The 12,384-nt window shown below is 39.1% G+C and overlaps 1 protein-coding gene across 1 annotated transcript; it reads right to left on the bottom strand.

The window, feature by feature from the left end:
• Positions 1–914: 914 nt before the first annotated feature.
• LOC108708335 (inactive C-alpha-formylglycine-generating enzyme 2) lies at positions 915–9,567 on the bottom strand. The gene is made up of 10 exons (XM_018246933.2): positions 9,419–9,567; positions 8,382–8,529; positions 7,754–7,868; positions 6,677–6,721; positions 6,253–6,403; positions 6,093–6,148; positions 4,597–4,681; positions 3,279–3,441; positions 1,414–1,531; positions 915–1,098 (listed from the first exon to the last, which is right to left on the bottom strand). The coding sequence occupies exons 1-9, from the start codon at positions 9,471–9,473 to the stop codon at positions 1,435–1,437; spliced, it is 915 nt and encodes a 304-aa protein (XP_018102422.1). The 5' UTR covers positions 9,474–9,567; the 3' UTR covers positions 915–1,098; positions 1,414–1,434.
• Between the last annotated feature and the right edge of the window lie 2,817 nt (positions 9,568–12,384).

Here is a 12,384-nt window from a genome sequence, read left to right on the forward strand (position 1 = left end):
ATGGCTTGATACAGGTTAGTGAGAAATAATAAGATAAATGTAGAATATATACATTTTTTGCATACAATTATGTATTGTTGAACTGAGCTTCTCTTTTATTTTGTTTGAGATGTTTTATTTTGCAGTTTGCAGCTCTGAACATTTAAGTATGAGAGGTATTTAGCATTTCTGAACAAACAGAAACAAATGCATACCTTAGGGAGATGATCAGAACAAAGTCTGACACATTCTATTAAGCCAAATACAAAACAGGATGGAGAAAAAGGCCAATAACACCCAAGATTATAGGCCATCCATTTAAATGGTTGATACTACTTGATATATGGGACCTGTTATCCAGAATGCTCGGGACCTGGGTTTTTCCCGGATAACAGATCTTTGTTTAATTTGGATCTTCATACCATAAGTCTACTAGAAAATCATGTAAACATTATATAAGCCCAATAGGCTGGCTTTGCTTCCAATAAGGATTAATTATATCTTAGTTTGCATTAAGTACAATGTACTGTTTTATTATTACAGAGAAAAAGGAATCCTACTTATTGGATTATTTGGATAAAATCGAGTCTATGGGAGATGGCCTTTCCTTAGATCGGAGCTTTCTGGTCAGGTGTTTCCGGATCCCACACCTGTACTACTTAAATCGTCACTCCATAATGGTAAAAACTGGCAGATTCTTCAGATGCTGGTAAATAGGTCTTATAAAACATTGACAGTGTAGTCATGGCTGTGCAAAGCTCTTGCTCACGAGGAGGCTCACTCTAACCCATGCCGTTAGCCAAAAACAACTAGCGGCAGAAGCAGTAATCACATTGTGCTAAATTTCATAAATAAGATTCTCCTTGATATTTAAAATGTTGTGATCCTTTGAAACATACGCATTGCAATTCTTTTGCATGGTGAAAAAGTCTCTCTACAGTGAAATGTGCGATTTATTCAGTTCTTTAGAATAAGTTTGCTCATTTACACGTAATGAACATCTTCAGCTCCAGTTTTGCTTGGTATATTTAACCTCAATAAGAGGTTTAAGCGCAGGAGTCTTGCCATTATTCTGCATACTCCTGTGTTTCTCTAGTCCATGTGATATTCCCCATAGATCTAGAGCAGTGATCCCCAACCAGTAGCTCGCGAGCAACATGTTGCTCTCCAACCCCTTGGATGTTGCTCCCAGGGGCCTCAAAGCAGGTGCTTATTTTTGAATTCCAGGCTTGGAGGTGAGTTTTATTGCCTGAAAACCAGGTGCACTGCCAAACAGAGTCTCAATGTAGGTTGGCAATCCACATAGGGGCTACTAAATGGCCAATCACAGCCCTTATTTGGTACTCCAGGAACATTTTTCAGGCTAGTGTTGCTCCCCAACTCCTTTTACTTCTGAATGTTGCTCACAGGTTGTAAAGGTTGGGGATCCCTGATCTAGAGTAACAGACAATTTCCTCATAAGTCTATTTTTCCTTGTCCTTTCGACTTCTTTCTGCTTTTTGCACATCGGAAACTCAAGTTATCTGAGGCTGAATCTGGTGTATTACCCATCCTACAAAAAGAAGTACAAAGAAATATGCATTAAAATATAAAAAGGGAATTGTTCTTGTCCCTAAAATGGAATGGATGTTTCAGAAAGCAGTTCTGTTTTTTAAAACATTTATTGTATTTTCTTAATATATTAACCTAGCAAAATGTATCCTGCACATAACTCAAAAAAACAGAGGTCACTACTTCAGTCTCTCACACCTTGTACACAGGTTAGACTAACACAAATGCACCCCAAAGACCAAACAACACACACAAAGCTCATACAAAAAACTTGCAGACAAAACATACACATGTGATTCTACAGCCACTAAAGGGTTAACTTACATACACACAGACTAGCATTTCCATTCAGCATGCAGAGGGTTAAGGCTCACAGGTACACACTTTCGGGCTAGTGTCATTTAGAGCATCAAAGACAAACATTAAATGTTGAATATTATAAAAGGTATAACAGTGCAAATTAACAAAAAGATGTTACAAAAAGACATACATTAAAAAATACAAACAGTTTATAAAGTAAAAGGGAAAAACATGGAAAACCTATACATAGCTTCAAATATAGAATTTCCTGGTCCTGGAGGCCTGTATCATGACAGTTCCAGACTAAAAACAGGTGCAATTGGCATAGGGCCCCGCTGCCCGGATCATCACTGGGGATTTGAACTCTCATTTGAATTTCCTTGGTGCAGTAAGTTTAGTATATACAATGCAGCATTTCTACCCATATTCATTTTTAGGTTTAGTTCTTCTGCAAATGGATAGTGTTGCCCCTAACAAAAAATATAAGTAAATAGGACTTGCTCTAATTTTTTATTTTTATTTTTTGAGTTCAGGAATACACGAACAGCATTAAAATACATTACATTAAAATAATAAAGCAGTAAGTCACAGTGCATTCAGTTCCATACATACAAAAATGAGCAGAAAAACACTGCTCTACTTAAGGGGATACGGTCATGGGAATATATGTTTTTTTTCAAAAAACATCATTTAATAGTGCTGATCCAGCAGAATTCTGCACTGAAATCCATTTTAAAAAAGAGCAAACTGATTTTTTTATATTTAATTTTGAAATCTGACATGGGGCTAGACATAATGTCAGTTTCCCATGAGCCCCTAGTCATGTGACTTGTGCTCTGATAAACTTCAGTCACTCTTTACTGCAAATTTGAGCATTATCACCCCAGCAGCCAATCAGCAGAATAATAAGAAGGTAACCAGATAACAGCTACCTAACACAAGACAACAGCTGCCTGGTAGATCTAAGAACAGCACTCAATAGTAAAAATACAGGTCCCACTGCCACACATTCAGTTTCATTGAGTAGGAGAAACAACAGCCTGTCAGAAAGCAGTTCCATCCTAAAGTGCTGGCTCTTTCTGAAAGCACATGACCAGGCAAAATGACCTGAGATGGCTGCCTACACACCAATATTACAACTAAAAAGAAATACTTGTTGGATTAGGAATTACATTTTATATGGTAGAGTAAACTATTTGCAGTGTAAAAGTACAATTTAGGAATAAAAACAACACCATAAAAATCATGACAGAATCCCTTTAAGTTTGCAACAGCCATGCATGCTGCCTAAACTCCGGAAGATGCAGACCAAGCTAATAAACAACAATACAAATCAGTGTTTTGTTAGAGATGTCAAAATGAGTTACCAGTGCACAATATATAGACAACAGTGGGCTTAGTTCCCCTTCATGGAGTCTAGTATTGAAAACAGGGGCTTAGCTGGTTACCTGGTTGTTACCCGTGCTTTGTGATTCGCTGAGCCATCTACTGTATCAATCCATGAAGCTCCACGAAGAACATACATATTCTCTTTATTTTGCTTTTGGCCCCTTGTAGATGAGTACCCAGTGGCTGTCCATTCCCACGTGTTTCCATGCATGTCATATAGGCCTAGTTTATAAAAAAAAAAGATTGAGAGAGATAGAGAGGGAGAATTATAGCACCATCTACAAGAAGTTTGCTTCTTGTACCCGTGCTTGTATGGGTTTCCTCTGGGTACTCCAGTTTCATACCACACTCCAAAAGCATACAGCCAGTTTAACTGGTTCCTGATATATTGCCCATATGACTGTTATAGGAACCTTAAAGCTGCAGAATATTGTGATCTCTATATTAAATTATAAACAGAAATTGGATTTCTGAACCAAATTCATTTAGTACTGTATATAGTCATGTGGATTGTAATACCTATTCTCAGCATCACAAATCAATCAATAAGAAAATATGTTAACATAAAGAAAAAATTGTGCAAATACGTATTGGAGCTTTATTGGCTATTAGCAGGAATGTGTAGGCCAACAGCTCTAATTAATAGGAAATATTTACTGACAACCTGATTCGGGGTTGTTAGTTTTGCATTGCATGTAGAGCAGCAACGTAACTAGAGGGGGCGGGCCCTGGCACGGGATGCGCAGCCGGGCCCCCCGCCCCCCTCCATACTCCCGGAACCGGCTGGAATAAGTGGCGTGGGAGCTACCGGGGGGCCCTGAGGGGGTGCGGGCCCTTGCCCAATCGCACCCCCTGCTCCCCCGGTAGTTATGCCACTGACGTAGAGCCAATACACAGCCATCAGAGTGGAGTTTAAAGTTTCACCTACATCTTTTTTCCAGCTTAAAAAGGATCCAAAAATTAATTGATTTAACTGTTCCACTTTTTCCAGTTTTATAGCAAAACAAAGGAGCGTTGGGTAATTATTTAAAGGCTCAAAGCCTATGATTAAGTGTCAGACAGACATGAAACGCGTAAGGCTTGAGATGATTGTTTAATAAAGATTTTTCTACTTTTTCACAAATAATTTTTGGTCTGATATGCATGTGGTTTCCAGAGTGCCCTAAAACTTTCTTTTTCTTTCTGCACCAATTAATCAAAGGCTGCCACAAGTCCATTCAGTTTGGCTGCCCACACCAGTGCTCATGCACTATAACATAACCAAGGCACAGTGTAACAATGACTAAAATAAGAATAAAGGCGACTTACAAATATATAGATGTTATTACAGTCTACAACATACTGGTTTTTTTTATTTTACAAGAAAAATCTCTTTACCGTATTCATTTTGTGCAGGAAAAGCTGCTACAGGAGATGCTCCATGATAACCATCCTCTGCAGTATCCATGTCAGGAAACGTGCCCTGCACATAAATATCTCCTTAGTAAACAAACTTTCATCTGAAAAGGTGACTAGCACCATGCAAAATAATATTTCACAACAAACACAAATCAAAGAGAGTGCCTTGTGTATGTCATCAGTCTCAATCTATCTTGTCTTTTCTAATGTATTAAACTAACAGGAATGCACTGCACGTTGAATTTTTATGCAATAAAGGTTTTTTCCAGTTTTCAAAGCAAATAACGAAATTCGTGAACACCACTTATTTTTATGAGTGTGTAGGAGATTATATAAAGCATGTGGGAAATGAAGGTCAGTAAAAAAGAGCAACAAATGGTTGAGCAATGTTTACTTGTCACATAACAGTATTGTTTGATCAAGGTTAAACTTTCTGAATGTAAATTGATATATTGTTAACATTCACGCTTTGCAATGTTCGCTATTCTCTAGTGATATCAAAACACGGCTTGCAGAAAATGCTTACTGTAACGTGCTCAAATATTAGACCAAACAAAATCACATTAAAAATAAAAGAAGTTTCCATAAATGTGGAGTACCAAATGTTAGGCACCTCTGCAGTGATAGTAGTCATTTACTGGATACTTAAATGCACCAGTTTGGGGTACTTTTCTTCAATGCCCCACAGCTGATGCATTCTTAGTAGAGTGAAAAAGCAGGCTTTTTTCTTAAAGTTCAGCTATTCACTCTAGTGCGCATGCACACTCATTCGAGGCAGGAAGACGATCATTCTGTGGGGCGCGCTGATAAGTAACCCGGCCAGTGCAGTTTTCTGCTTACAGAGCCTGGGGTTTATAATCAGTGGAGGCCTAGCATTTGTGACCAAGACTTTCCTTCTCCTTGAAAAGGTAGGGATACTGCTTGTTTGTTGAAAAGTACGTGCCTTAATAAGTAAGTTGGGATTCTACCGTGAAATAAAGTGTATTTTACACAGCCCTTCTAATCTGCCCATGCTTACTCTCCTCCACCGTGAGTAGCAAAATATACTAAATTATATTTCTACCAGGATTTATGTCAATCGCCAGTGGTGAAACATTTGCATAACATAAGCATCATGGACAACACAATCCATATGTTTTATCACCAGCGATTTCTATTAATCCTGGTAGGAATGTAAATTCTGAAGTTTTGTTACCCGAGCTGGAAGAGATAGCGGTCCTGTTGAACTGATCTGTTTGCACAGCACATGACTTAAAGGACAACTATACCTTCTAATAAAGTAAAAAGGAGCACACATGGGTGTTTTTTTAAACATTTATCTGCTGATAGAAATGCACCTGTGGAAAACCCACCTATAGTACATTTAGCCTAATTTAGGGGCCATGGCCTGCAATCATTTGAAACAAGTTTCTAGAGCACCTTTCAGCATTGCAAACTCCACCTCGTAACAAATCAAGAATACAAAAAGGTATTACCTGCCAGAGATTGCAGCGATTGGGCTGAAACGTATTTCCCCATGGGTACACTTTACCTGGAAGTACACATCATTTTATCAACGGTAGACTCTGACTTTTTTTGTAAATCTATTGATCTATAAACAGAAATTTTTAAAAAAAAGAAATGTTTCTAACATACCCTTCAGTCCTCCTCTGGCAGCAAATTCCCATTCTTCCTCTGTAGGTAGTCTCTTCCCGAGCCACTTGCAATAAGCTTGAGCATCATTCCAGCTAACCTGTACTACGGGGTAGTCCAGCTTCTCTTTTATACCTGATCCTGGGCCGGCTGGCTAGAAGTGGTAACTAGAAATGTTCAGATATTTCCCTATCATTCCATTTAAGCTGCTGATTGTGACCCATTTCAGTATTGTGACTTCCTGCATCTCTCAAAATTAAAAGCATGGCTCCCAGTTAGTAACTGAATCAACAACCAATTTTTAATAATGTTCTTTTTTAAGTACATTATTTATCTAGTCTAATCGGAATACATTTGTAAATTATTCAGCTGCAAAAAGACCCTTAGAACCACTAGACAAAAGTAAGGGCACAGACAAATTGCTTACCTGACGCCAAAAAGCTCTTTCTACCGGAAGCCACCACGGAGCAGACTTCCATTCAAAAGGTAGCGAGAGAAGAAGAAAAGACAACATCAATGAACAGAATAATTAGGCTGGTGGTAGTTAAGTACAATAAATTGACTTGTTAATTTAAACTTTTATCTATTTCTAATGTTTTTTTTTTTGTGGTGCTTTAAATGGACGGATGGTTAAAGGGGTGGTTCACCTTTAAGTTAATTTTTAGTATGTTATAGAATGGCCATTTCTAAGCAACTTTTCAATAATTATTTAATTATTATTGTTTTTAAAAATGATTTGCCTACTTCTTCTGACTCTTTCCAGCTTTCAAATGGGGGGGGGGTTAGTGACCCCATCTAAAAACAAATGCTGTGTAAGGCTACAACTGTATTGTTATTGCTAATTTTTATTGCTTACCTTTCTATTCAGGCCCTCTCCTATTCATATTCCAGTCTCTTTTTTTAAATTAAGGCATGGTTGCTAGGGTAAGCTGAACCCTGCTGAAGATGCAAATTGGTGAGCTACTGAATTAAAAGCTAAATAACTCACAAATAATAAAAAATAAAAACAAATTGTCTCAGAATATCACTCTCTACAAACTCTCTCAAATGCTCAGATCCTACGTTGAGGGCTACGGAGGCTTTTCAAACCTTCCAAATTGATAACTGGATGATTTTCAGTCAGTTATGTTAAGCAGGCACATTGGTTGGCCCCATAAATGGGCTAATAAGCTTCCAGCTTGGTCTTAAGGGACTAAGTCTACAGTTTTATCTGTCAGTGTATGGCAAGCTTTAGCAAGAGTTTCGGATCAAAGCAGTTTACAGCTGTTAGCATTGCACAACTGTGGTCTTGTGTTCAAAATGTTGAAGAAATTAGTATATTTATTCTCCCTGAGTGTGTGTGGATTTTCACCCAAACAAACATACAAACAAACAAACAGGGAGGGTAATATGCTCCTGGTATTGCCCATAGAGTAAGTGGTAGTGAGTTTGTTACTTATTTGCTTGTCTAACTTCTAAGAACTAAGTGCTGCTGGGGTTAGTCTGAAAGAGCATTGATATGTACCTCCAATTTCTGAGTTACTTTTTTCTTCAGTTCCTCTGATACAAAGTCTTCAAATACAAAACTCCACCCAAATGCCTCGGCTTCAGTCTTGTATTTCTTTGCCCGCACAAATTCCCTATAATCAATAATATAAACAAAAAAATAATGTACCAACCCTGTTTCACTCTCAGCTGCGAAAATGACAGAATGTGTGAATACTTTATGAAATTAGCAGAAACATAAACTTTTATTACCATAAATATGGTTGTATTTTGGCTGAAACATATTTTTCACTCTTGTGAGGATGCAAACCTTAATGCCTAATTACTGCATGCATAATACATTTGCAGCTCCGACTCAAGCTAAGAATTTCGTGTTGTACTACCTGAATGCCATACCAATGTAACATATGCGAAGTACTAGGCTACTGAGGAAGACGCTAGTAACACAGTGTGATCATGTATCAGCAAACAAATGAAATATAAGAGAGAACACTTTCTTATTTTAAAGCGGTAGCGTTTCCTCTCTCCACTTCTTTTGCTAATACATGTGAATGTGTGTTCTCAGCTGTGGTACACAGTGGTGAGACTATTCTGTGAGTTGGGGAAAACGCAAGTCTGTCTGTCTATATGTATTTATGTGATCATACCTGAAATCCTTGTTGGTAACTGGATACTTGTCTATAGCAAAAGGCAGCACTTTCACCTGCATGACAGGGCTTTCACCGTCTTTACCATCAGTGGCCTTTGTTCCCATCTCAAACTGTCCCCCATCAAGCTGTACCTCATCCTCATAGCCTGTTGGGGATAAATAGGATTAGTTCAACTATGAATGGCATGTCTTTCATACAAGGTCTAGAACAGTCACTATAGTGTATTCACAAAGCTGATTTTATGTTAAAAAGAAAAGCCAATCAAAACACCCAGGACCACCGTGGGCCGTTTCCCATAGATATTAGCAGGATGATAGTAACTTTTGAAGGGTGCATGAAAATGTGTCTGTATGTAGAGTCCTGCAGCGGGTCGGGTAACCGCAAAAAAAACGGCCACCCTGCGGAATGAGGGAAGAATTTTCAGGTGTGGATATACACAGGGGTCGGGTTGCGGCTCCCATCTAAATTTCTTATCTTATGTAATATTGTCTATATTTTACTCCTTTTAAAGTTTTACAAAACATGTTTCTCTCCCCGCCCACTTTTTTGAAACTTCCGGTTTGCAGCACCATCACTTCCTGTTTGATGGCGGGGGTTCCAGATAACGCAGTTGCGGGTCTGGGTTGGGTAGCGGATCAAAGTGGGTAAATATGCGGGTTGTGGCTCGAGTCGCGGGCTGTGGGTCTTAGAAATTGGTTCAGCGCAGGACTCTACTGGTATGTATTACTAGATGACAAGCACAGCAAAACAACATTCTCTTCAGTAGGCAGTAGTCAGTAGGAAGGAAGCCATGGTGATCCTAATATGATAGATATTTATATCAATATATAATCAGGATCACCATAGCCTAAAAAATTTTAAAATATATAGCAGGATCACTAAATAAATAGCACTTGGCTTTACGAAGATAGATTTCTGATTTTAAGTGTTTGATCATACAGCTTCCTTCATATAACCAGCCTGCCCCATTTACAACTGCTGTAATGAATATGAATTAAGATTAGAAAGAGCCGATCGCTATTCTCTTTACTCACCCTGCGTGATCCCTAACACAACCAGACCCAGCAGAACCACAAATCTACCGCTCATTCTTAGGATGAAACTATTCCACACTGTAACTCAGTCAGCCAATCGCTTGCTTACAATGTGACCATTTTGCACCGGAAGTTAAATCCGCCGCCATGTTACTTGGGGAATTCAGTGTACAGATTGGAACGCCATTTTTGTGGAGGCGTGGGCTAACTGGTTTAAAGTAAGCGTGTACTACATTAAAGTTTATCAATCTGCGCTCACTAGTAGGGAGAGGAAGACTACCAGTTCAATTGTCCGAAATATTTGGAGTGAAACCATAACTGGCTAATTTTAAAACGGGGAGGGTGTTGGAACCGGGTTTACTTTGCACAGCAAATGCTATTCGGGTTGTCTGTGTCATGCAATGGTAGATTTAGGCATATAAAAGGGGTAGTTTTCACTTAAAAGATAACATTTAGCAATGCATGTTAAAGAATGGCCAAATCTAAGCAACTTTTCATTTAGTTTCAGTATTTATTTTTTATAGTTTTCTTCTAACTCTTTCCAGCTTTCAAATGCGGGTCACTGACAAAAATAAAAAATGTATTGTCATTGCCACATTTTATTACTTATTGTTCTATTCAGACCCTCTCGTTCATATTCTAGTCTGTTATTCAAAGCAGCACATGGTTGCTAGGATAGCTTGGACCCTAACAAACAGATTGCCCGAAATTGCAAACTAGAGAGCAGCCGAATAAAAGACTAAATAACTCAAAAACCACAAATTAAAAAAAATGGAAACGAATTTGTCTTAGAATATCACTCTCTACCTCAGTGGTCCCCAACCAGTAGCCCGTGACCAACATGTTGCTCACCAACCCCCTGGATGTTGCTCCCAGTGGCCTCAAACAGGTGCTTAATTTTGATTTGCAGGCTTGGAGGTAAGTTTTGGTTGCATAAAAACCAGGCGTACTGCCAAACAGAGCCTCCCGTAGGCTGCCAGTCCACATAGGGGCTACCAAATAGCCAATGACACCCCAGAGACTTTTTCATGTTTGTGTTGTTCCCCAACTCTAAAAAAAGGTTGGGGATCCCTGCTCTACATCATACTAAAAGTTAAAAGTGAATATTCCGTTTAAGCTCACCCTTATATCTAGCTTGTGACCATATGAGAGGTGGGTATGCCCAAACCAGTTCTAAGTTATTTGCTTTGATGCAATATTTACTGCAGTGGAGTCTAGGGGCAAAACAGACCCCCATGAGCCATGTGTTCACCCATCGCCACTGACATACAATTACCTATTCCAGACCTGCAGTGCACGTAGATGGGGGGATGGGGGCAGTGCTAATAAGTTATGCCAGTGATTCTTTGGGGGGAATTTACAAAAGACAAGAAAAAAAGTGCTGAGACAAAAAAAAAGTGTCGGTTGAGTCGGAATTTTGGCGGAATTCTGTTTTTGAATAAAGAGGTTGTATTTATACTGGTTTTACCACCACATTTACTCACTCCAAATAAAATTCCTCTACTATGTGATATGTGCAGTTTATACTGAAGCTCTTTTTGTTGGTGACCCTAGCTGAGTGCACGGTCATTTAATCCTATGGTCACTGACATTCTAGCTCTGAAAGAATTACTGCGTGGAAGGCCTGTTAGAAGTCTAAAAGAGGAAATATATTTTAGAAATCACTAAAAATAAAAAATGTAATGCACATTACAAAAATGCTCAGAGGACAGAGAAGCAGCATTCTTTGAGTTTAGATTCTCTTTAAACTGGGCATATGCAGTAAAATCCGTTTCTTAAGGTTGTCTTTCCCACCAACGTGCTAGATGATATAAAACGGATCCATTGATTTGGCCCCTGGGCCACTGTGAGTAGTAGATAGATCTTCTGATCTGCATATTCCTTTTGTATCAATGTAACCAATGTTCTCCACTTGGGGTTGACAGAGTATGCCCCTACACTCACATACTGTGCATATTCAGTGACTCCAGTCTACAGAATACAGAGAGCTGTAGATTGAAGACACACATCAATGCCACTGTCACAGGATACAGAGGTTGGTAAAATGGAAACACTTCATACCACTTGCCAAGCAGTAACCAGTGAGAGATTCTGGGATCTACAGGGACTAAACTACTAATACTTGTCAGTGAGGGTTGTCACCTTTTCTCTTGGCTAATCCCAAGCAAAGGGGGTAGGGTATCAAGGGCGGGGCAGTGGTGCTGGGCATGATGACATCAGGGGTGGCCACAATGATGTTGATCAACTGAAAAACTGAACAGGTGACAACCCTATGGTCAGTTTATAAATGCAGACTTCAGACATTTAGGTTCAATTTTATAATGAAGTAGCCAGTTCAAGGCTAATTGCCAGTCGGTTTGCCATTGTATGTTTTTAAATAACCTTGAAAAAAGGGCCAGTATACACCCTTCTAAAGGAGAACTAAAGCTTAACTAAAGAAGTAGGGTAGACATGCTGTACATTATGTTTTGGGTTTCTGTACCAGCCCAAAGAAACCACAACCCTTCAGCAGGACTGGACTGAGACTCAAAATAGGCCAAGGCATTTTAGGTACATAGAGGCCCAAGCAACCCCAAACAGCTCCTCACCAACCCAATAAATAGTAATTTTCTGCGGCAATTTACAGCAGCCCCCTGGCATTTGCCACAACCTACAGATTGCCAGTCCGGCCCTGCCCTTTAGCAGTAAAGATCTGTGCAGCTGAAAATGCCCCCGTAGCTCCCCATCTTCTTTTGTGCAGATTCACGGCACATGCTCTGTGCTGATGTCACTTACTGAGCTTAGGGACGACTCAAAATATACAGTACACATAGAATATAAATGTCACAATATAAGGTTGATTAGTAATTAATACAGATAATTACTACATGGCAGCACAGAAACCAGTGTGACTAGCATCAGAATTTAATTATCAGCCCTGTAGCATCAGCTTATATGACAGACCTACCTCATTTTCTGCTTGATAA

This window comes from Xenopus laevis, chromosome 2L (assembly GCF_017654675.1).
Source record: "Xenopus laevis strain J_2021 chromosome 2L, Xenopus_laevis_v10.1, whole genome shotgun sequence".
Classification (NCBI taxonomy): Eukaryota; Metazoa; Chordata; class Amphibia; order Anura; family Pipidae; genus Xenopus; species Xenopus laevis.